Source organism: Pyrus communis, chromosome 9, assembly GCF_041283825.1.
Source record: "Pyrus communis isolate YQ-2024b chromosome 9, ASM4128382v1, whole genome shotgun sequence".
NCBI lineage: Eukaryota > Viridiplantae > Streptophyta > Magnoliopsida > Rosales > Rosaceae > Pyrus > Pyrus communis.
The window spans coordinates 21,678,556-21,704,953 of record NC_142573.1 but is presented as its reverse complement, the minus strand read 5'-3'; the positions used below and the strand labels follow the sequence as shown (position 1 = coordinate 21,704,953).

At 38.6% G+C, this 26,398-nt stretch overlaps 1 protein-coding gene and 1 pseudogene across 2 annotated transcripts; one reads left to right on the top strand and one right to left on the bottom strand.

The window, feature by feature from the left end:
- Positions 1–3,153: 3,153 nt before the first annotated feature.
- On the top strand, positions 3,154–18,657 carry LOC137738668 (putative protein phosphatase 2C 60; annotated as a pseudogene). The gene is made up of 10 exons (XR_015966257.1): positions 3,154–3,300; positions 3,760–3,823; positions 4,609–4,717; positions 5,127–5,295; positions 5,835–5,960; positions 17,285–17,408; positions 17,503–17,579; positions 17,811–17,863; positions 17,995–18,049; positions 18,126–18,657. The product of XR_015966257.1 is annotated as a putative protein phosphatase 2C 60 (transcript).
- Positions 6,472–8,866, bottom strand: LOC137738782 (FT-interacting protein 3-like). The gene has a single exon (XM_068478256.2). The coding sequence runs from the start codon at positions 8,864–8,866 to the stop codon at positions 6,560–6,562; it is 2,307 nt and encodes a 768-aa protein (XP_068334357.2). The 3' UTR covers positions 6,472–6,559.
- Positions 18,658–26,398: the final 7,741 nt, after the last annotated feature.

The following is a 26,398-nucleotide window of genomic DNA, read 5'->3' as shown; positions in this document are numbered from 1 at the left end:
ACGGCCAGGGTTAGGCTCTGATACCAAATTGTCACATCTCGGCCCGAGGCGGATCACTTCCCAGGCCCGCTCCACCACCGTAGCACGATATTGTCCGCTTTGGGCTTACCATTCCCTCACGGTTTTGTTTTTGGGAACTCACGAGCAACTTCCCAGTGGGTCACCCATCATGGGATTGCTCTAGCCCTCTTCTCGCTTAACTTCGGAGTTCCCATGGAACCCGAAGCCAGTGAGCTCCCAAAAGGCCTCATGCTAGGTAGGAATGAGAATATACATATAAGGATCACTCCCCTGGGCGATGTGGGATGTCACATTCATCATAACTAAAAAGCAATCTAAAATAAACATTGAAACTTAAAACAAAGAGAGAAAGAACTCTAAAAACTCCAGCAACTTCAATGCATGAATGGTAGGCGCGGCACACCCTAAATCGCTGTAGGAATTCATAAATATAGGGGAAAAAGGCTAAATCCAAGGAGAAAAGGGATTAGGTGTTTTGAGTTATTTTAGGACTCTACGATTCAGGTAGAAAGTGTTGGAATGTGATTAGGATTCCTTCTTATAGCTGGAGATAAGATAGGATAGGATAAGATGATGTTCATCTCCAACTAGGATTCCTCTTTCTTGTGTAATTCCTTACCTTCCAAGCCCCAACTTTAATTTCTCCATATTTTAGCACATGTCTAACACCATTTAAACACCAAAAAGGTCCACCCCATATGCTAGCCATGCATGCTATCCAATCCAAGTCCAAAACTGCTCCAAATTGCTCCATTTTGCCATTTATTATCATCTTTACCAACTGGACCTTCAATAATACGAAAATAGCTTAAATTACTACAATAAATGGAAATTAACTAAGTAAATGCAAAGAAATAAGATAACAAAGTCGCATAAATATGTTCCTATGACAAATATCACTTTCACTAAACAAAATAAACCCTAGCATGAGTTCTTTGCATGAATTTATGTCAATTTAAACAATCTGATATAAGAATAAGAGAACGAATAGAATACAAACTATCAGCCTAGTTCAATTATTTTTTTCAAAAAAAAAAGGCAAGCTTTTACTTCCACTGATTAAAAGAGTCAAAATTCTATAAATGCCTATACAACGAAACAAAAACCTTTTAGATACTCTCACTAGTAAAGCATGAGTTGGGATCTATAATTATAGAATTTGTAAGCTCAAAACACATATAATAAATTTTAAGACACCATCTTTATGCCAGATAACTACAGAGAAGTCGTTCTTGTGATTAAAAATACATAAAACAGTCAGTAAATTTTGTTCTTCAAGCATTTGACAGAAATAGAAAACGTTAACTAAATGTTTTCTAATTGCAATTGTAACATCTCACATTGCCTAAGAGAGTAGATCCTGTAAGCCTTATATATATTCCCATCTCTACCTAGCATGAGGCCTTTTGGGAGCTCACTAGCTTCGAGTTCCATCGAAACTCCGAAGTTAAGCGAGTTCACGCGAGAGTAATCCCATGATGGGTGACCCACCGAGAAGTTCTCGTGTGAGTTCCCAGAAACAAAACCGTGAGGGCGTGGTAGGGGCCCAAAGCGGATAATATCGTGCTAGGTGGAGTCGAGCCCGAGATGCAGAGTGGGCCCGGCCGGGATGTGACAGCAACTATAACATAAGTCCATAATCATCTTTGGATATAAATTGATTATGTTAGGTTTGCATAACATAAACATAAAACGCAAGGGCAAAAGTATATAACTTCAACAATTTTGAGCATATGAAGTATATACAATCTTGTCAATTTCATGCTTCAGTATACATTGATTTAGAGTTGAACTGAATAAGAAAACATTTTTCAGCATATTAATTATCTATCAATAACATATAAACCACAAGTTCAATTTATTGAACAACTAAACAAGAATTAATAAGGAAAACACTTTTAAGCAGAATATACTCATTAACCTTTACTGAATGTGAATCTGGTGCTATGTATTTATTAGTTCAATATTAATAAGTAGCAAAAAGTAATTTCAAATAACTAAAAGTGTTTAGACATCATTTGACATAACAAGTTAAAAGTGTTTTTAAGTATTAAAAATAAATAAATAAAAAAAAAGCAACTGAAGTGATTTTAGGAAGTAGACTTCAATTGCATATAGAATTTTATTAAACATTTTTGGTCTTCTTCTAATAGAAGAGCTTTCAATAAAAACACTCTTAAGCATAAGTGTTTTAGATAAGCATTTTCAAACGAGCTGGAGATGAGTTATTTTGATTGCACTCTCTACAGCTATGAGTTTTGGTCACTTGTGATGAATTGATGATTAGTTCCTCCATGGTTTAATGAAAATCTTTAGTTTGAAATACTGAGTGTGATTCTTTATTTATTTGCATTTCTTTTTTTGGACAACATTTCTTTTCTTTTCTTGCAACAAAAGCAATTGTTGCCTCTATGAATGGCGCGTGTCCGCCCGCTCAGTGCGAAGCGACTATATACATAATATATATGTGTATATCATCAAATTCCACTCACTCTCGTGAGAATCATTCCTTTAATTCAATCGGATCTATCTCGCGCTTCGAACAAATATACGCCCAAATCAAACCAATTAGTGAGTGTGCTCCCTTCGATCCCTATACCCTGTTAAATTTTCGAATCTTCTTGTCTATAAATAATTAATAATAACTGCTTCATTCAGCTGAATTATTGTCACTGTGCTTGTGACCCTGGAATCTGATTTGTTGAATTTTCCTTTTTTTTTAATTGTTTTTGGGTAATCTTTTATTGTTTGATCTGTTTGGTTCCCCAGAAAACGCGGGAAATTTCCTCCGTTTTCAGCTGCATTATTTGGATATGGTTGCTACATTTTGGAAAAAAAAAAATCATTAAAGATGGTAGGCTTTTGTTTTACGGGTGTTGAATTGTTTTGGATCTTTTTATGAGTATTGCATAGCAAGCACAGGATCCATTGATAATTAATGCCGTTGTCTTCTATGCATTTATTATTCTCGAGCCGAATTAAGAAACTTTTGAATCTTGCAGTTTCTTGTGCGCAAATAGGAAGGGGATATATGTAATATTTGTCGTCACAACAATTAACAAAGAAATGCGTGTGTTTGTGTGCGTGTGGATTGAAAATGACTCTGTTGCTTGATGATATGTATGATTGATCATGAGTTTGATAATGTGGTTACAGATGGAGATGGGAATATATCTCAGCGCTCCAAAAACTGATAAGGTCTCAGAAGATGGTGAGAATGACAGACTTTGATACGGGTCATCCTCCATGCAAGGGTGGCGTTCAACCATGGAAGATGCTGTAAGTGGGCTTTATTACGTTATTCTTCTTAATTTTCATTCGCTTAGATCGGGTTACTTGAGTAGAGAGTGCAGTTTAGTTGTTTTGTTTGCTTTGGCTTTGTATGTGTGCAAGATTTACATTTCACTTACAATTGTCGTCATCTGAACAGGAAAGTGATATTCAGTTATTTATTTTGTATATAACTTACATCCATATATCTATATAATATATAGTGAATTCAGAGCGAGAAGAGGATTTTGCTTGAGTAGCTGGAAGTCGGTAACTTAATGACTGCTTCAAGTTTAGGCATCTAGCTGATGACTGGAACCAAGGCTATTCAAGGAGCCGTATCTTTATGCAATACAATGTTTCTTTTCAAACGTGCCATGCTAAATAGAGAAGAGAATGTAGTCTTTTATTCAGAGGGAGTGTCTAGTGAACAAGCAGCTCTCAAAAAGTACTTGACTTTTGTTGTAGCATGCTGCTTATCCAGATTTTGACGGTTCAACATCTTTCTTTGGTGTTTATGATGGACATGGAGGTTGGGTTTTTAAGTTCTGTAATTCAACGTTCACTTTTTTATAAACTTAATGAGTCTTGCATGTTCACATTCAATCTGGACGCCACGGACGGGTTGCATGTTAGATATACGTTCTATATTGGGGGTTCCAAGTAGGGCATACTTTAGGAAAACCTAACCTTCAAAATATGCATGTGTAATTCATAAGGAATTAGAAGAACTACATAGGATTGTTAGGGTGACAGCGGAACCCTAGTGTTTTTCCAAATTTGTTTCTTAAAATCTTTTCTCTTTGATTTGTTTCCTTTTTAATTGGTTATTAGTTGTTTTCTCTAAATTACTTTTATTAAAATTCGTTTTTAATACTTTTAAATTCAAAATCAACATTTTCCAATCTTTACTTTTAAATAATTAACTAGGATTAGGGTTTTTCATAAATTGTTTTAAATAATCCCAGCGGAAAACGACCTTGCTTAAGCCGTTTATACTACAACAACCTTATTCTCTTGCAAGTATTTTGTGTGATTTTATCCCTACTTTGGCATGTGGTAAAATTCCTATCAAGAATGTCCAAATTTTGCACAAGGTTTCCATATAAAGGCTAGTCCTCAAAGCCCTGGAAATGTTGTTGTATATTTCTTGTATTTTTCAGTTACGAATCTTTCTTGTTTCTTCCCACCTCGTAGCCCCACAAAAGAAGGGACGGAGGTGGTTTAATTAGTGAGATGGGATTCCTTAATGTTTTAAGTTTTTATAGGTTGGTACTATGTGATGAGGCCTTATCATCACTAGTGATGGGTTTGCAGGTAAAGCAGTGGCAAATTTCTGCGCCAAGTATCTCCATCGACAGGTACTCAAGGATGAAGCATATCTAGCTGGCGATTTAGGCATTTCTCTGCAGAAAGCTTTTCTCAGGTTACTTAACCCCTTGTATTATTAATGTTCACTTTAGCAATTTCCAGCGCATGCATAATAAGTTGTAAACAGATTAGTAACTTCAAACCCGGTCACGTTTCAACAACAACTGCCAGTCATTGTCACTGCTCCATTCTGTTAATGCGCCTATGATAAGTCACCTTGCACATAATTCATACTGACATACCATGCTCGTTCTTTTTCTTTTATTATCATTTAGTTATAGGATGTTTGTGTTCATGTATTCTATTAAAAGTCCCAAAAATAGAGATGGCAACCACGATTGAGGGCATGCAATGATGGAACACAATCAGTGGAAGAAAGTTGTAATGAGGGGTAGGAAGAACTTGGATAGATATGATTTTCTACGAGATACTTTGTCATCTGAAATTGCTTTTAACTGAGGCAGGATGGATGAGATGATGCACGGACAAAGAGGCTGGAGAGAATTAGCTGTACTGGGAGATAAGATAGACAAAGTTTCTGGTCTTATAGAAGGGTTCATTTTTTCTCCGTAGAGTGTCGAAGCTAAGAGTAGTGCATTCAATGACCATGTTGATCAGTGGTCTTCTGAGGAGGTACACTTTACACAGCAGTTACTTAAGCTGCATTTAACAATTGTACTATGTTCTCCATTTCTTTTGGAAACCATATCACCAGATGCACAAATGTTTTAGTGGAGACTGGAGACAGTAATATCTGAGAATCTTTTTTTTTTGTTTTTTTTTTGTATAAGAGTTAGAGATTTCTTCCTAGTCCTTCTAAATTTTTGGGTATTTGCAAATCGTCTTTATTAAATTATAGAAATGCTTCATATAGCATGGAAGTCATCATGGCAATGTTTTCGCAAGCTTTGAAGTCCTTCACGAAAATTTTAATCTAATTTCATCAGTTTAACATGATTGACACTTATCAAACTTAAGCTGAGGTGAACAACAATCTATATGGCAGCGGGAGGGAGTGAATCATCTTTAACTACCTGTCATTGACAGTTCGAGACAATTAGCCTTAATACCATGACAAATATATTTGGAATTTGATTGGTGTGCTTTATTCTTTAAAAATTTTACTATGTAACCCTATTTTCACAAAGAAAAGCATTTGGGTTTGATGCCAGGGGCCTCATTCTGATTTTGATGGACCAAATTCTGGAAGTTCAGCTTGTTTTGCTATTATCCGGAACAAACAACTTCTTGTTGCCAATGCTGGTGATTCTCGCTCCGTAATATCCAGGAAGGGTGAGGTATGCTGCAGTTTCAATGAAATTTTTAACCTATGGAATATATTGTCGTAGTTATGCCAGTTCCCTGTCTGTGGATATCCCTATCGGTACAATTTTCGTTTGGATCAATGAAAGACCTGTAGTGCCATCACGTTAAGGAAGATTTATTTATATGCAATACTAGAGTAAAGTTTTCTCTTTTTCCTTATCTTCTTAAGCTCCAATCACTCTCATTCTCAAATTACCTTACAGTCTTCTTCCTTTAGTTTGCTCCTTAAGGTATCCATGAAACCTGAGAATCTTTTTTTCTTGCTGTATAAGAGTTTGAGATTTCTTGTCCAGTGGGTACTTCGTCTTTATCAAATTATAGAAGTGCTTCATATAGCATGGAACTATGTAAGTCATCGTGGCAAGGTTTTCGACAGAGAAAAAAGAAGTGCTTCATTACAGAACATAGCTAGAAGTTTTTCTTATAGCATACAAATCATCTTTATTAGAGAACATGATCAACATTTGCCAACTGTTCCGTAAAGGAAAGAGAAAGAAGAAGAAACTAAACACAAAACAAATGTCCATAGATAAACTTCGACTGATTGAAATACCAAAGATTAAGGCTCTCCTCACAACATGCTATCTGATCTTGCCGGCATCCTCCTGATCAAGTTTTGCAGGAGCGAAGGGAATCTATCCCGACATTTTGGATGTCTCATTGCATAAACTCCTGCAAGCCAAACTATCAACTTCAACGAGCAGATATAAAATAGGATCATACCAATAATACAGAAGATCATAAATAAAGTTGTGGCTCTTGGATCCCTCCAACTCAGCAGAGACTGCACCCTTTCGCCTTGTGTCGCTATGTCCCCCAACACTGCCTGAATCCTCCCTGCAATTCCTCGAAGACGATCATATCTTCGTTTCAGAACATCACCAGTCTTTTTTGTTGGAAAAGTATCAAACTCTTCGTCCAAATCCTCTGGATGTACGCCATATGCTTGTGACAGTTCTGTGTCTATGTGCACAATTTGTCTAGGCCTCTTCCGGTAATTCCAAACCCCTTTCAGCAACAGCAATAAAAACATTAAGCAAATTGTCGGACCGGGGAAAAAAAGCATGACCGTGAAGGCAACGTGAACAAGCACCGTGGTAATGGTGTTAGTCCATTTCCGTATTTTATCAAACCCTTTGAACATCATGACCAATCCATCAAACAGCTTGATGATCCTGACAAAATTGGCCTTGCCTCTTCGAAAACTCCACAGATGCGCAGTGGAATCTAACATGTAATCCACAACCTCTCTCCTAAGTGGTGGCTCAGCCCGGCTCAACCTCAACCAGAGAATCAATGCAGCTTGGTGTCGTAAACTAGCAAGCTGATATATAGACAGTGGGAGAATGTAGTGCATCTTAGGCAGCAGAGGCCGTGTGTATGTGTGAAGCATGTTAGGCAAAGACGGACATGAAAATCTCAGAGCCAGTTGGATTTCACCCATCTTTTTCACCCCAGTAGGTTGTAGAACCACAAGAGGATATGAATGCGTGTAAATCCTACCAGTTTCAAGGGTAGATAGACGGATCTTTACCTTCCCAATACTCAAATCCATGCCCAGTTTATCCCCACCCTGCAAGTTCCCATTGTCGAAAACTCCAATGGTAATGACAGTGCATGGATCATAGACTTCCCATGTGTATTGTTCGTTCCACTTGGGAGACAAACAATCAACAACCGTCCTTGCTCGCACCCACTTTGTCCCATATTTTGCTACACAATATGCGTCAACACGATTCTTAGGCTTCATTGGTGACAAACCGGTTGCATTCAAGATTCCCAATTCCAAAATCCCGATCGGAGGCTTCCAAAGAAGCTTTGCAGTTGGCCTAAGATCACTAGTACTGTGAGCTGGCTCGTCAAGAACATGATATCCTCCATCCAAACTCACCCTTATTTGGATCTTACTCGCAAACTTCACCTCCTTCAGCACACCCTCAACTACTTCAACCGTCCCAAGATTATACCACTTGGGAGTAGCCGGAGTAGCGTCTATCCTCTTATCCACATCCCTCAAAGGAATCACAATCTGCCCGGCAGATTCCTCCTTGTTATTCGTTTTCTCCTGCACACTTACCACCAAAGGATCATCGAACGGTTCTGCAACAACAAACATTAGATCCTCATTCCAAGTAGGGTTGAAATTCTTATCCGTCGAGACTCCACTTCTCAAAACCACATTCCCGAACTGAGCCTTCACAAAAAACTCCGGTGCTTGCTTTCTGTTGTTGTCTTTTAACACAAGATCCTGAGCTTGAATCACATTCACTCTCATGTACCAAAGCCTAGGTGAAAGGTAAACCTTCGAACGAGTACTTGAAAGTCCATCCCCACTTACCGATGCAACATCAGCGTGCCAAGCATCTGGAAAGGCCTCATCTGCTTGCGTCCCAATCCAATAAGAAAGCATTAGGTCTCCTCTAATCTTGGCTTTATTTTGATCCTCCAGCATGTACCATTGCGGCGCCAATGGACTATCCGGCGGAACCCTACTAGGACACTCAGCCATAGCAAAACCAAACATCCCAATGGTTCCATGATCACCACCTTGTGCAACAACAGCCTTGTCCTTCACCAAAATCTCCATACTAACAGCTTGAATTCTGTCTTTCGAAAAAGCGAACACTCGGTTCCATTCGGGGTTTGGATTTTTTTTGAAAGGTGTTGTTACTGCCCGGTAGTTTCCGAGATTCAGTTCAACATAAGGGTCGGCGGTAGGTGGCAAATCTCTGGCTTTCACAATCCTGACATAGAGATACTGCATGTGCTCGACAAGATCAAAGGAGGTCATGGGGCCCGTGGAGAACCTCCGGCCAGTGATGTTCGGCGAGGTCTCCTTTAGGGAGAAATCTTCTTTTGCTGTGTTCTGCTTAGCCATTTCTTCGCACTGCAAGAATTTATGTATGTTTTAGAACCAAATGAATAACAAAAAATAATAATAATATTATACAAAACACTAAATTACAAAACCATTAGAAGCACATTGCAACATTAACAAGATCAAATCCTTAGAGGGTTTTGATTTCAAGAAACCATGAATTACCCAAAACCCTTAAGAATATCAGCGATGAAAACAACACAATCATTAATCATTGAGAAAAATACATAAAAAAATCATCAAGTACAAAATCTTGGTGAAAAAAAATAAAAATAGAAAACAGACTAGAAATTGGAAAATTACCGCAGAGGAGAAGGATTGTATTGAAAGCCAGGGAAAGATACAGAAGAAATAGTCTAGCCTCTTGAAGGTAGAGCAATGGATTTTGGTGAGTTAAAACATAAACCCTAAGGATTTTCAAAAATGAAAAAAAAATAAAGAGGAGGGTTTTCAGGAGATTTTGTAAATGGAAAATATAAGGCCAATTAAATGTGGGAAGATTTTTATAAAAATAGAAATAAAATTAAAGAATATGCATTGGATTTGGTTTTGAAAGTAGGAAGAGAGAGAGGGAGCGAATATCTGCTGCATGTATTCGTTAGTTACTGAATTAAATGTGTCGTGGTAATTTATGGTTTTTATTTTCTCTTAATTTTCTGTACATTTTGGTTTTTTTTTTTAATTAAATGATGGATATACCATTTGAAATAAATGGTGTTGGTAAGGGCTTCCTAAATTTTAATAGGGAAATTTTATTTAAACTCATCTAACATATTTCTACACCCAACTTACTTTTTGTACTCATTTGATTTTTAACTAAACTATTAATATCTCTTTAAACTCAAATTTAATACCTAATATACCCTTGTAAACTCAATTCAATACATGGATTTATCTTTGCACCCACTTGTTTTCCCTTTTGTATCGTGCTTCAGGCATGCACAAAAAAAGTTCATCTGGATATTCAAAATCTAGTACAATAAGCACGGTTGGTAGGTACAGAAAGTCAAGTATAGGACCATTGCATGTAGTCATGTAGTTGTTACCAAAATTGAACAACATTTAATTACATGTTACAATGTATGTTTAAACGCAGAGTCTAATCTGAACTCAGAACAATTTTGTTGAGTAAATCCTAGCCTAGAAGCTGTTGGAAATTCAAATAAAAACAAGCTGTAAAAGGTTGCTTCTAGCTGTTAGTTTCTTTACAGGTTGTATCCACACATGCTGCAACTACAAAGACTAAAGTTTCCTCCATGTGCTAGCTGAAATGGTGATGAAAGACAGCAAGTGTGCTGCCATGTGATGTGCTAGCAAGAAGACAGCAATGTGCTGCTGTGTATTAGCCGAAAGAGTGTTGATTGCAAGCTGGAAAGATAGCTGCATATGTGTGCTAGACTGTCCAAAGTTCTTGCATGTGTTTTAAAGGTTGTAAAGATGTTAAACACCCCATTCATTGCATGTGTTGTTGCATTATTTATCAATTTCTGTTTTGTACAAATAGGCCATCTTGCTAAGCTTAAATCATCCAATCCAAATCCCATTTCCATTCTTATTTTCAGCTTGTAAGCTTTAAGAGTTGTAAACTCTTCTAATATTTCAAAGTGTTTGTTATCACCAAGCTTGCTACTTCTTTCATATATCAAAGTCCAAGTGTTTTACCAAAGCTTGTTGCTTCCCTCCTTTCTCTATTTCTTTGTCCAATTTTATTGAGAGTGAAAGTGAGAGGTGTGATAGAGTTTGTAAACTTATCACCCACATATTTTGGTATTGAGTTAGTAAACTCTTGTCAATACCAACAATTGGTATCAGAGCCAGAATACCATTCTGGCAAGTGCAGTAGCTATGGCGTCCAATTTAGTGCAACTCCAAGTTCCCACATTGAAGAAAGAAAATTATGAAAGATGGTGCATCCAATTCAAAGCATTGTTTGGATCACAGGAGCTATGGGAAGTTGTCAGTAGTGGGTATGTTGTACCCACTGCCGAGCAAGAAGCCGTATATACTGCAGATCAAAGGAACACTCTCAAGGACTTACGAAAGAAGGACCAAAAGGCGCTGTATCTTCTATACCAGGGTTTGGAAGATTCAACGTTCGAGAAGGTTGCAGAAGTAACAACGAGCAAGCAAGTATGGGATACACTCAGTACAATCTACAAAGGAGTAGATCGATTCAAGAAAGTGAGGTTACAGTCACTTCGAGCAGATTTTGAAACTGCTCACATGAATGAAGGGGAGAGCATCTCCGACTATCACTCAAGGCTCATTGTGATAGTAAATCAGATGAGGAGAAATGGCGAGAGACTCGATGAAGTACGAGTTGTGGAGAAGATACTCCGGTCACTCACATCTAAGTTTGAGCATGTGGTGACTACCATTGAGGAATCCAAGGATTTGGAGGTGATGAGCGCAGAGAAGCTACTAGGATCCCTCCTAGTTCACGAGCAACGCATTTAGAAGAATGCAAACCCCACAACGCTAGAGCAAGCTTTGGAGTCAAAGTTGAATATTGACAAACCAAATGGAGGTCGTGGGCAGTGGAACTCACGTCGTGGGAGTTCATCTAACCGTAGCCGAGGACGAGCTCGAGGAAGAGGTCGAGGCTATGCACAAAATCGAGGTCAGTCTCAAGAGTGGAGATCTACTCGGGGAAAGGCGCATATCCAATGTCACAATTGCAAGCAATATGGACATTATGCCAATGAATGTTCACATAAAAATGGTGAGCATGTCAACATGGCAGAATCAAGTGGAAATACTGATGAAGAACTTACAGTCTTGCTAGCACACCATGATTCTAGTAGCCAACAAGATGTTTGGTATTTGGACTCTGGTACAAGCAATCACATGTGTGGAAAGAAGGAGTTTTTTGCCGAACTAAAAGATGGGGCCTATGGATCTGTAAGTCTTGGTGACTCCTCAAAGTTGCCAGTTGAAGGCAAAGGGAAGATCAAGATCATCCAGAAGGATGGTAAAGAAGAATACATCTTCGATACCTACTACATACCAGGTATGAAGAGCAACATTCTAAGCATTGGTCAACTGCTCCAGAAAGGGTACATTATACATATGGAGAATATGTTTCTCACTCTCAGAAATGCAAGGAGAAAACTTATTGCACGTGTTCAAATGTCAAAGAACCGAATGTTCCCGTTGAAGTTGAACACAAAGATTGGGAGTTGCAACATCGGTGTGATGGAAGATGAGTCATGGAAATGGCATCTTCGATTTGGCCATCTTCATTTCAATGGCCTAAAGTTGTTGTCAAGTGGAGGAATGGTTCGTGGTTTACCCCAGATTGAAGCCACACGCCAAGTATGTGAAGGTTGTGTGCTTGGCAAGCAAGCACGACTATCGTTCCCTGTTGGTGATACATGGAGAGCAAAGGCACCACTGCAGTTGGTGCACACAGATATATGTGGTCCATTGGATCCCATGTCTTATGGAGGTAATAGGTATTTTATTACCTTCATTGATGATTTCAGTAGAAAGACTTGGGTCTATTTTCTCAAGGAGAAGTCAGCTGCCCTAAAAATTTTCAAGGAGTTCAAGGCACTCACAGAGGCTGAAAATAACCACAAGCTTGTGGCTGTGAGATCAGATAGAGGTGGAGAGTACACCTCCAATGCTTTCCAAGCATACTGCAAGGAGCAAGGAATTAGGCATCAACTTACTGCTGCCTATACCCCACAGCAAAATGGGATAGCCGAAAGAAAGAATCGAACCATCCTTGACATGACAAGGTCCATGCTTAAGGAGAAGAATTTGCCAAAAGAGTTATGGGCAGAAGCTGTAGCTTGTTCGATTTATTTGTTGAATCGATGTCCAACAAAAAGTGTCAAGAGGATGACACCGCAAGAGGCTTGGAGTGGGTACAAGCCGAATGTTGCACACCTAAGAGTTTTTGGGTGTGTTGCATATGCTCAGGTTCCAGAAGCCAAGAGGAGAAAGCTCGATGATCGAGGTGAAAAATGTGTGTTTGTGGGCTATAGTGAAGAGTCCAAGGCATACAAGCTCTACAACCCACTAACTGGCAAACTAGTGGTTAGTAGAGATGTCATCTTCAGTGAGGAAGAGACATGGAAGTGGAACAACAAAGAAGTCAGTAAAGAGAAGATCGTCTCCACTGATTTTGAAGAACCAGAAGTTGTACCACCTATTGAGCAACAGCCTGCTCAAACAATCACAACAACTCCAGTGCACAGAATTGCAAGGAGTGGTCCTACATCTAGTGAGGAAAGCAGCTCCTCAACTCCAGTGAGGTTAAGGAGTCTCACAAAGATTTATGGACAAGAAGAAGAAGAAGAAACCAATTTTTTCTGCTTCTATGCAGACCATGAGCCTCTCTCATTCAATGAAGCTGTGGAAGAAGATTGTTGGAAGAAAGCCATGGAAGAAGAGATCCATGCCATCGAGAAGAATGACACTTGGGAGTTAACAAAGCTCCCACCAAATCAGAAGGCTATTGGTGTCAAGTGGGTTTACAAGATCAAACGCACTGCAGATGGGAGTGTGGATCGATACAAATCAAGGCTTGTAGCAAAGGGCTACAAACAGAAGTATGGAGTGGACTATGATGAAGTCTATGCTCCAGTTGCAAGACTTGACACGGTAAGATTACTAATCTCTCTTGCCGCTCAGCATAAATGGAAAATTTATTAATTAGATGTCAAGTCAGCCTTCCTTAATGGAGTGCTTGAGGAAGAAGTGTACGTGGAACAACCAGAAGGCTTCCAAGTACAAGGAGAAGAAGAAAAGGTGTATCGTTTGAAGAAGGCTTTGTATGGCCTCAAGCAAGCACCACGAGCTTGGAACTCAAGGATTGATAACTACCTTCATCAAAATGGATTTCAGAAATGTCCATACGAGCATTCAGTTTACATGAAGAATGGTGCAAAATGGGAGTTCTTAATTATTTGTCTCTATGTAGATGACTTGTTGTTTACAGGAAACAATGAAGCAATGTTCTGTGAGTTCAAGCAATCCATGTTCAGTGAATTCGAGATGACTGACAATGGATTAATGTCATACTTTCTTGGCATAGAAGTGAAGCAAGGAAGTGACGGTATCTACATCTCTCAACAAAAGTACATGAGAGATATATTGGAGAAATTCAATATGGACAAGTGCAATATTGTCAACACTCCAGTTGCAACTGGATTGAAGATGTCCAAGGAAGGAGAAGGTGAGTTTGTAAACTCAACCGTGTACAAAAGCTTGGTTGGAAGCCTAAGGTACTTTACAATCACAAGACCTGATATAGTTTATGGTGTTGGACTCGTGAATCGATACATGGAAACACCAAGGGAGCCTCATTGGCTGGCCGCCAAGAGAATTTTGAGGTACATAAGAGGTACTCTAAACTATGGTCTATTTTATAATTTTGGTGAAGATGCAAAATTATTTGGTTATTCAGATAGTGATTGGGGAGGTAACCAAGATGAAAGGAAAAGCACAACTGGCTATGTGTTTTTTCTAGGATCAACAGATTTCTCATGGACTTCAAAGAAGCAATCAATTGTTGCTTTGTCATCATGTGAAGCCGAGTATGTTGCTGTAGCCTCAACCGTGTGTGAGGCAATTTGGTTAAGAAATCTGTTGAAGTCAGTGTGTCATCCACAAGTGGAATCGACTGTGATTCATGTGGATAACGTGTCTGCAATCAAACTTGCAAAGAATCCTATTCAACATGGAAGAAGCAAGCACATTGATACCAGGTTCCATTTTCTAAGGGACCATGTGAAGCAAAAGACAATTGAGCTTGTCTATTGTCACACAAAGGAACAAGTGGCTGACATCTTCACTAAGCCACTACCAGTTGAATCATTCCGGTTATTGCGTGAAATGCTAGGCATGAAGGCGTTTTGATTTGAGGGGGCGTGTTGGAAATTCAAATAAAAACAAGCTGTAAAAGGTTGCTTCTAGCTGTTAGTTTCTTTACAGGTTGTATCCACACATGCTGCAACTACAAAGACTAAAGTGTCCTCCATGTGCTAGCTGAAATGGTGATGAAAGACAGCAAGTGTGCTGCCATGTGATGTGCTAGCAGGAAGACAGCAGTGTGCTGCTGTGTATTAGCCGAAAGAGTGTTGATTGCAAGCTGGAAAGATAGCTGCATATGTGTGCTAGACTGTCCAAAGTTCTTGCATGTGTTTTAAAAGGTGTAAAGATGTTAAACACCCCATTCATTGCATGTGTTGTTGCATTGTTTATCAATTTCTGTTTTGTATAAATAGGCCATCTTGCTAAGCTTAAATCATCCAATCCAAATCCCATTTCCATTCTCATTTTCAGCTTGTAAGCTTTAAGAGTTGTAAACTCTTCTAATATTTCAAAGTGTTTGTTATCACCAAGCTTGCTACTTCTTTCATATATCAAAGTCCAAGTGTTTTACCAAAGCTTGTTGCTTCCCTCCTTTCTCTATTTCTTTGTCCAATTTTATTGAGAGTGAAAGTGAGAGGTGTGATAGAGTTTGTAAACTTATCACCCACATATTTTGGTATTGAGTTAGTAAACTCTTGTCAATACCAACAGAAGCACCTACATCAAAATGTAGAAGGGTATCCACCAATTGATAACCCCTTATTACCATTGAAGTCTTCAAGTTCAAACCTCCATCCAAACACACCAGACACATAACTTCGTTGCACTTGAACCATCGAGTTTCTGCCGTGAATTCTCCACTTCACCAACTCAATCTGCAACACCAGATCGATAATCGGCACTTTTGGACCGATCAACGTGCCATCTTTTTTTCGTGAACTAAAACATTGCCCAAATGGTGCCACAAGGGAAACCCTAGTCATGTTCATAGACATTGCAACCTACTTATAAGCTTTAGTAAAAAAAAATTCACCGTCTTCTGTGAAATTCAAATGAAGTCCAAATATATGTAAAAAAAATTTACCCCAAATTTGGACAGAACTTAATTAACACTAAACATTATTAATGACAGTAAACCATCTTAGAGTCAAATTGCATTATAATTAAAGTGTGAAATCGGAAATACTAGTTTAGTACATGAAATTTTAAGAGAATGTTCATGTTAAAGACTTGAAGCTTATTTTTGTCTTCCTCTCAAGAATCATTCTTGAGGGGTCTTGAGCAGTACGTTTCGTGCATAATACACAAATTGAGGTCCATGGATGTCAAGAAATACTTCGATGTTTTAATCATCTTCAAGATCCACAATATTATTAGTGGCTACATTCTCTAGCCCTCAAAGTTACTTAAATTGATCCACAAACCCCTGGTATTTTGAGTACAAGTTTTTCACTCTAATATCACTGCTCATTTAACTTTTTTTGTGCACATGGTAGAAATTTGAAAATAACTTATATTCTTAGTCCTAGTATCAAGGAAACAACTAAGCTAGATAATGCAAAGGAATCATGGTTTTCGCTTCAGAACCGTAAGAAAGGAGATCGTATCGAAGTCAGACCTATATTAATTTAGAGACACATCAAGGCTATTGGAAACAACCAAGGTTGAGCATAATCGTATAGTTTTCTAATTGCAATCAAGGCTAATGCAATTGTAGATCGTATCGAAGTCAAATCATGGTTTTCTAATTGCAACTCTTGGTTTGTCAATTCAACCAGTTATTGGGTCCTTTCACACTGGACATTTTTCATTGTTGGATGCTTTCATTGTATTTGTTGAAAAAAAATTACAGTAAAGTAACTTCTACACTCTAAAAAATTGAAATCAAACGAACAAAAAATTCATAAATTGAGTCATACCTTGGTTGGAGGATTCAAAACTTCAAAATCACCATCCATCAATAATAAAAAAAAATTATTTTTCTCTATGAGAGCTATTAGGGTTTTAGCCAGAATGAACGTAGGATAAACAAAGAATGATCGTAGGGTTTAATTATAGTGTTTGGGTTTATTGATAAATTTGAGTTTTATTATTAATTTCATTTTGTACTTAATAGTAATTATACAATAGGATAAAATAGACAATTAACATTTAAAATTTAAGTTGGGTGATAAAAGAGGTTAAATGGGTTTAAATAAAATTTCTCATTTTAATATCAACGTTAGATTAAATCATCAAAAGGATCGTTATGATCCCCGTCTGCCGCACTTTTCACTTGGGTAAAACTCACTTAACAAACTGCTCATGATGCAGTTTATTTTTCGTACATATAGTAGCCATTTAGGGGTTATTATTGTTGTCTTGTTTAAGCAAATTCACCTCCAAATCATTTTCTTGGGCACTGAAGTATTGTACCCAAATGTTACTTATGTATTGTTTGGGATGATTAATGAAAGATGAATCTATCGTTGCTTGTATAAAGAAACTGCTCCGACCCCAACTTTTGTACTCAAGCTTTTAGGAATTGAGTTTCTGCCATTGTGTTGCTTTATTGCCGACTTTGTCTGTGATTTCTTATTAAAGTTTTAAATGCAGGCATATAATTTGTCTAAAGATCATAAACCTGACATGGAGAATGAGAAAGAAAGAATTATCAAGGCTGGTGGATTTATCCAAGTTGGAAGGGTCAATGGAAGTTTGAACTTGGCGAGAGCGATTGGTACGAAAAATTTCCTTACCCTTTGAAAGGAGAAACTGGGAAATAACCCTTTTTTTCATTTGAATTTCATGTATTTAAATGTTGTTGCTTGCAGGGGATGCGGAACTCAAGCAGAACAAACAGTTGCCCGTTGAAATGCAGATTGTGACTGCCAATCCCGACATAACTAGCGTATGCAGCATTTCATTTCAGAACTAAATGATGTGAAATTGGGATGAGAAACTTGAACCGTATATACTTACAACCAATCTTATAAACAAAACAAAGTGTTATTTTTTTTCGAGGAAAAGTATTCCTGCGATCCAAGTTATATAATCTAGATGCTAGTCAGACTTCCAAAGTTTTAAAGGAAGAAAGTTTCACTAATTTCTGTTTTTAATTCAAAATTTCCCTTTCATGTAGGTTGAGCTTTTTGATGATGATGAGTTTCTGGTCATAGCCTGTGATGGGATATGGTAAAGTTTCCTTTGTAATAAACTTTCCTATCAAAAAAATAACTTCTTGTTGATACATTAACGTAATAACATGCACACGTAGACTTTACATTCTGCTACTTTGTTGAAACGCTGATGCAAGCTCTCTCCAGGGACTACATGTCAAGTCAACAACTTGTGGACTATGTTAGGGAACAATTAAAACATGTAAGTTGACGAACCTCGCAGAGATTTCCAAATATATATCATTTGAGTGACATATCATATTCGTATGATAATGCAGGAAAGTAAACTGTCAGTGGTTTGTGAGAGAGTGTTTGAAAGGTGCTTGGCACCATCATCTGGTGGAGAGGGATGTGACAACATGACAATGATCCTGGTTCAGTTTAAGAAACCTGTTAATTCAGCTGCATCTGTTGAGAACCAGCCAATCGCATCTAATCCGTCATCCGAGAAGGAAAAAACCACAGCAAAAGCTAAATAGATCTTCTGGTTGGTCCTACAATGGTAACTATATAGAATGACTGCATTTCTGCAAGTTATGACTTTAGCCATCTCACGAATCATAAGTTCGTTCAAATTAGGATGCCGTTATCATGACAGTACACGTTCACGGTATTTTGTCAAATAGCAGTATAGCTCGAGTTATGTACATGTCCAGGAATTTGTCATTCGGTTCTCTCTCCTGAGTATGTCTTTCAATTCTCTCCACGGTTTGAGGAACTTGCCTACAAATTCTTTTAGGACGGAACATTTTCTTTAGATGCAACCTGACCAAACAAAGATCAAGAATGTTATTCGTTTTCTTTCGTATTGCTTGTGAAGTTTGATCGAGCAATAATTCATTGAATCAACACCATGCAGTGGCTATACTCGATTACGAACAATGAAAATTTTGAATTGTTGGATGCATCTCTAATAATTAATAAGTTCAAAATTCTTGTTACTGCTTCAGTTAAATTAAACATGGTAAATACCAAAAATAGGTACATATGACAATATTTGGGATTTCTTGTATATTCATTAATCTTCAAAATGGAGTATATATAGGAGTTACATTTGGTATTACATATAGACTTCGTCAATGTCGGACAACAAACTACTATTTACACTTTAACCAATATATAACTCGCAACACTCCCCCTCAAGTTAGAGCAAAGATGTCATGCATGTCCAACTTGTCAAGCGAGTTGGAAAACACACTATTAGACACAGCCTTAGTAAGCACATCAGCGAGTTGATCTTCAAATCCCATAAACAAAAACAAAATAATTCCGGTATCCAATTTTTCCTTGATGAAATGTCGATATCAATCTCCACATGTTTTGTTATATCATCTTGCACAAAGGATTATAAGCAATCTGAATAGCAGCCTTGTTATTACAATAGAGTTTCATAGCACCCTTGGGTTTAAATCCAAGATCTCTCAACAATTTTTTCAACCACAACAACTCACATACACCATGAGATATACCACAAAACTCAACTTCAGCACTTGACCTAGCCACCACTTTTTGTTTCCTGCTTCTCCAAGTAACTAGATTACCACCCATAAATGTAAAATATCTAGATGTAGATCGCCGGTCAGTGATAGAACCTACCCAATCTGCATCTGTATACCCTTTGACATTCAAATGACCATTCTTGGAGAAAACCAAGCCTCTACCAGCAGCCATCTTCAAGTACCTCAAAATATGGATTACTGCATCCATATGAGCTTCACTAGGTGAGTGCATAAATTGACTTACCACACTAACTGCATAAGCAATGTCAGGGCAAGTGTGAGACAAAATAAATTAATCTCCCCACAAGCCTCTGATATTGTTCCTTATGGGTAGGAACTTGATCCAAAATAAGCCTAGACGATGATTCTACTCAATCAGAGTATCAACAAGTTTGCAATCTAACACACCTATTTCAGCTAACAAATCAAGAACTGATAGAAGCATATTTATGCGCCTTAGTTAGCTAGTTCTTATGCATTTATGTTGTGTTTTCTTACTTAATTTAGTGTTTAAAGTCATTTTCGTGTGTTTATAGGTTCATATGGCTAAGGATGCAAAATGATGCCTTTCGGAGCCTTTTGGAGCAAATTAGAGATTGGAATGGATTGCATATGCTTAAAGCCAAGTAGATAGACGAAATTGAAGACCAAAGGAATGAAAATGAAGAACAAAGAGTTCACATTCATCACCAACACAACCATGCATCCACACATTCTTTCTCCATCATTGCCGTGCAAAACACCATCATTGCAGCCACATGCACATTCCACTTCATCATTTCAGATTTCCACCATCAACAAAGAACCATTCATTAATCATTTACACTTTAATCATTCAACCACATTCACACATCACCCATTCACCACCAGAAAACAACCATGCCGTGAGTTCCCATTCCAGATTTCCAGCATTCCCTTTTATTTTCTGTCAAAGCACATGCATTTCAGCCACATGCATCTCCCATCACCATTTCAGCTTTCCACCTAATTCCTAGTCATCATGTTCCCCCCATTTCACCTATAAATAAGCATGCATTGCAGCCACAAACCACACACTCTTCCATTTCAGAAAACCATCTCTCATACACATTCATTCACGCCAGAAATTCCTCCCCTCTCTCTAGCACTACCATACTTCACCATTCTTCATATTTTCTGCCCAAAAACACTCCTTGCCTTCCCCTACATCCATCCTTACCCTAAACACATCATTCTACATCATCCATAACCCCCAAAACTCACCAAAACCCCTTGTGCCGCAGCAACTAGAGGAGAAGAGGCCTAAACGTTCATACAATTCAAGATTGAGTTGTTGGAATTTTTAGGTGTACTTCGATTCTTGTTTTCAATGTTTACTTTGTTATTACTCTCTAAGTTTGTTGTAATCATGAGTGGCTAAACCCCTAATTAGTTAGGGGAAAGTTTGAAGCCATGAACATGTTTGAAATATGAATTGATTTCTTCCAATTGTGATTTGTTAATTTGTGATTGCAATTCAATTATCATGTTTATTAAAGACTTGTTTTTGTATGTTGATTAGGGATGCATACTTAGTCTTCATGCATAAACTCGATGCTAGTTTATAAACGAGTTTCACCTAATCGTCACAAGTTTATAAACATGAGTAGTGAAGGTTGCTAGTCACAACCGCGTTAATTGAATTCTTGGCAAAAGTATCATGCATTCATAGTTACAATTGCCTCGTCAACACTTATAATTTTCATAGAGCATAATGATCTCTCATTGTATCTCTTCTATGCATTCATGTTGAGAACCATTGGAGAATGATTTGAATTGTCGCATGCATCATCCAATTCAATAACTTAAGGAAAATTTGAGAGTTAATTAGTGCATCACGGTTAACTTGGGGTGTTGAGCATCATAGTTAATGAAAAACAATTGGAGAATCGATTCATATATAAATGTATCATGTGTGGAGAATGGACCTCTAACTAATCCATCCATCATCTTGTTTCTCAAATCCGTTTATACAACCTGCCTAGTTTATTAACTTGTTTTGTTAATTCAAGTTTCGTCAAAATTTAAATCCCCCTTTACTTTATTGTCCAATTTAGTTAGAAAGTGTCTTAGTTTATGTTTCTAAGTGTTTTGATTCAAATTATTACTTAATTTCGTCCAAATTCACCAAAGTGCTCAAAACTGCCCAGAAAGTGTTTTTAAGGCAGTTTTGAGTGTTTTGGGTGATGTTTGAGTCTTTTGGTTTGTTTTAGTGTTTTAAGCATTTAGTTTCGCATTCTTTGAGTCTAGCTTAGTGTTTTAAACTTTATTTTACGTTTTTGAGTCAATTTCACATTGATTAGCATCCCTAGTTAATCCCCGGTCTAGAACGATCCCTATTTGCTCATATATTACAATTGTCATCCATAGGGTTTAATTTGTGTGTCACATTCGTTTCGCATCAAATTTTGGCGCCGTTGCCGGGGATTAGCAAAATTGCTAATCCCTTGTGTTTTTGCCATATGTTTTTAGTGTAATTTACCTAGTTTTCTCATTTTGTTTTGTTTTCTTGGTTTAGGTACTAGTGCATGACGCGGAGTTCTCAAACTGTGCATGCACATATCTTGGACTTTAACGACGATTTTGAACGTGATTTTAGAAGAAAGAGGAGGCATCCCGAACCTAGTGAACCTAGTGAACCTAGTTCAAGTTCAGAGGCCGAATCTGAGTTTGAAAGTGTGGAAAAAGAAGTTATGGCAGCAGACAATCGGACCATTAAAGAGCTTTCGGCCTCGGGGTTGGCCAATGCCGCACCATTATGCATTCAATACCCCGCGGCTGCCCAAGGCAAGACCGATGAATTCGAGTTGAAGTCAAGCTTGTTGCACCACATTCCGAAATACCATGGGCTTTCCATGGAAGATCCCAACATGCATCTCAAGGAGTTCGAGGTTGTTTGTTCGAGCATGACACCCATAAATGTCGATGGGAACATTCTAATGATGAAAGCTTTTCCATTCTCTCTTGTGGAAAAGGCTAAGGATTGGCTTTATGAATTGGCACCCGGGACCGTTACTTCTTGGGAGAGCATGAAGAGAGCGTTCTTGGAGAAGTTCTTCCCTACTTCAAGAGTCATTCTCTTGAGGAAGAAAATTAGCGGAATCCAACAAAGTCAAGGAGAAACTTTTCCGGCATACTACGAGCGTTTTAAAGCCCTTGTTGCATCATGTCCTCAACATCAAATGAAGGAGGAGCTTCTCCTTCAATATTTCTATGAGGGCCTTCTTCCCATTGAAAGGCAAATGCTCGATGCTTCGGCGGGAGGTGCATTGGTGGACAAAACTCCTATGGCAGCCAAGACCCTAATCGCAAACCGTGCTCTAAATGCACAACAATATGAAGGACTTGGGCAAAGGGACCCCCCACGGCAACAAGTGAATGAGGTAAGTTCTCAATCCGACCTTCAAACTCAATTAGCTAATCTTACTTCTATTGTGTCTCAGATGGCCGAAGGAATGAAGATACAAGGACCGATTGTATGTGGTGTATGTTCTATCCAAGGACACCCTTCGGAAAAATGCCCACAATTGATTGAGAATGGGGGATGGGAGAGTGCAAATGCCATTGGATTTCCGAGCCACAATCAACCAAGGAATGATCCATATTCCAACACATACAATCCGGGTTGGAGAGACCATCCAAACTTCAAGTGGAGGGAACCTCAACAACCTCAACAACAAGGAGGCTTTAGACAACAACCCCCGGGGTTCTACACCAAGCCATTCGGCCCCAATCCAAACCAAGCACAACCTGCCCAAAACAATCAAGGTACGTCGTTGGGAAATGAAACACTTCTTAAATTACTTACCAATTTGTCTCAGGGGCAAGAGGATCAAACCAAAGCCATGCAAAACCAAGACAAAAGGGTGGATCACTTGGAGAAACAAATTGGGCAGATTGCGGAATTTGTAGGACAATTCCGAGACAAAGGCAAGCTCCCTAGCTCAACCATTGTCAATCCAAGGGGAGGATTCGAAGCTGCCAAGGCAATCATGTTGAGAAGTGGTAAGGAGGTCGAAACCACCCCAAGCACGTCCAAAACAAGTCAAGAAGAGGACGTGTTGCTGCAAGAAGAGGAGGAACAAGGAATAAAGGCCACGGCAAGGGTGAAAGAATCTTTGCCGCAGCCCCCTATTGTGCCAAAACCGTCCAACATGCCTAAGGTAAGTCCAAATTCGACTTTGTCAAGTTCTATTCCACTAAACGTGCCCTTTCCTAGCAGGTTTAGGCAATCAAAGAAGGAGGAGAGTGAAAAGGACATTTTGGAAACCTTTAGGAAAGTTCAAGTCAACATTCCGCTCCTTGATGCAATCAAGCAAGTCCCTAAGTATGCCAAGTTCTTAAAAGAGCTTTGCATCACTAGGAAGAGGATTTCGACCAAGGAAGTGGTGAAGGTAGGTGAGAATGTGTCCGCCATCTTGCAACGCAAACTACCTCCCAAATGCAAAGATCCGGGTAGTTTTACCATTCCTTGTGTCATTGGTAACACTAGATTTGAATCTGCCATGCTTGATTTAGGTGCTTCTATAAATGTTATGCCATATTCCATTTATGCATCTATGAACCTAGGAGTGTTGAAAAATGATGGTGTTATCATACAATTGGCCGATAGATCTAATGCTTATCCAAAAGGAGTTTTGGAAGATGTTTTAGTGCAGGTTAATCATTTGATCTTTCCGGCGGATTTCTATGTTCTTGAGATGGATGAATCGGATCATGCACCCTCGCTGCCCATTCTACTTGGAAGGCCATTCATGAAGACGGCCCGGACTAAGATTGACGTGTTTAATGGAACTTTGTCCATGGAATTTGATGGGGAAGTGGTTAATTTCAATCTTTCTGATTCCATTAAGTATCCTAGTGAAGATCATTCATGTTTCTCTATTGATATTGTTGACTCTTTGGCGCAGGGATATCTTGAAGATTTGAATGACGATGCACTTGAAAAGGTCATTACAAGAGGTGTAGAAGTCAAAACCAAGGAGGCAAGCTATATGCAAACCCACGGCACACTTGAACTACCCTATGCCGTGCCTCCTAGTGAGGAATTCCTTGAAGTAGTTGCTGCCCTTGAGTCATTACCTAAACATGAGGGAAAGTTTCCTAACCGTGAGTCCATTCCCATTTCGACTAACAAATTGCTTCCATCCATAATTCAGGGACCTATTCTTGAACTCAAACCTTTACCAAGTCATTTGAAGTACATTTTCTTGGGGGAAAACGAGACACTACCTGCCATCATCTCTTCCTCCCTCACGGCACAAGAGGAGGAGAAATTAGTTCGTGTATTGAAGGAGTACAAATCTGCCCTAGGTTGGACATTGGCCGATATTAAAGGTATAAGCCCTACAACTTGTATGCATCACATATTTCTTGAGGAGGGGGCCAAAACAACTAGAGAGGCTCAACGCCGTCTTAACCCTCCGATGATGGAAGTTGTGAAAAAGGAGATAATTAAACTTCTAGATTGTGGAGTTATTTATCCTATCTCCGATAGTCGTTGGGTTTCACCTATCCAATGTGTGCCTAAGAAATCTGGGGTAACGGTTGTGGAGAATTCCGAGAATGAGCTTGTGCCTATGAGAATTCAAACCGGTTGGCGGGTATGCATTGATTATAGGAAGATAAATTCCACCACAAGGAAGGACCACTTCCCATTGCCGTTCCTAGATCAAATGTTGGAAAGGTTAGCAGGTCATTCCTTTTATTGTTTTCTTGATGGTTATTCCGGTTATAACCAAATTGTCATTGCTCCGGATGATCAAGAAAAGACCACTTTTACTTGTCCCTTTGGAACGTTTGCATATCGACGCATGCCATTTGGCTTGTGTAATGCTCCTGCCACGTTTCAAAGGTGTATGGTAAGCATATTTTCTGATTATGTTGAGAAGATTATTGAGATATTCATGGATGACTTTAGTGTTTTTGGTGATTCATTTGATCATTGTTTGGATAATCTCACTTTAATCTTGAAACGTTGTGTTGAAACAAATCTTGTTTTAAATTGGGAAAAATGTCACTTTATGGTTAAACAAGGTATTGTTTTGGGTCATATAATCTCTGAAAAAGGAATTGAAGTTGATAAGTCTAAAGTAGATCTTGTACGCTACTTACCCTCTCCTACTTCGGTTAGAGAGGTTCGTTCTTTTCTTGGTCATGCAGGATTCTATAGACGATTTATCAAGGACTTTTCCAAGATTGCACAACCCCTATGCCGCCTCCTCCAAAAAGATGTGTCTTTTGAGTTCAACGAGGCATGCGAGAAGTCATTCAAGCATCTCAAAGAGCTCCTAACCACGGCACCCATCATAACTCCCCCGGATTGGTCCATTCCATTTGAATTGATGTGTGATGCCTCGGATTATGCACTTGGGGCTGTTTTGGGTCAAAGGAAAAATAAACAGTCACATGTTATTTATTATGCTTCCCGCACTTTAAATGATGCTCAATTGAATTATTCTACAACCGAAAAAGAACTCTTGGCGGTTGTATTTGCTTTAGATAAGTTTAGATCATATCTTCTTGGTACTAAAGTAATTGTTTTCACTGACCATGCAGCCTTGAAGTATCTTCTCACCAAAAAGGAGGCTAAGCCAAGACTCATTCGTTGGATGCTCCTACTTCAAGAGTTCGATCTTGAAATCCGAGACAAGAAATGGTGTGAAAACGTGGTGGCTGACCACCTAAGTAGAATGGTGCGTGAGGAAGAGTCCACCCCCATTTTAGAAACGTTTCCGGATGAGCAACTTCTGTCCATTGAGGTAAGAACCCCTTGGTATGCCGATTTGGTCAATTTCTTGGTGTCTAAGCAAGTTCCTAGTACCCTAAACAAGTTCCAACGTGATAAACTTGTTCATGATGCACGTTTTTATGTTTGGGATGATCCATATTTATGGAAATTCTGCCCAGATCAGATTGTGCGTAGATGTGTGCCCGAATCTGAATTTAATTCCATTCTTACATTCTGCCATACTTATGCATGTGGGGGACATTTTGGCACCCAAAGGACAGCCCTAAAGGTGTTACAATCTGGA

Bases quoted from the DNA above. Each gene is read 5' to 3' on its own strand.
- LOC137738782 (XM_068478256.2), bottom strand. From the start codon at position 8,866: ATGGCTAAGCAGAACACAGCAAAAGAAGATTTCTCCCTAAAGGAGACC.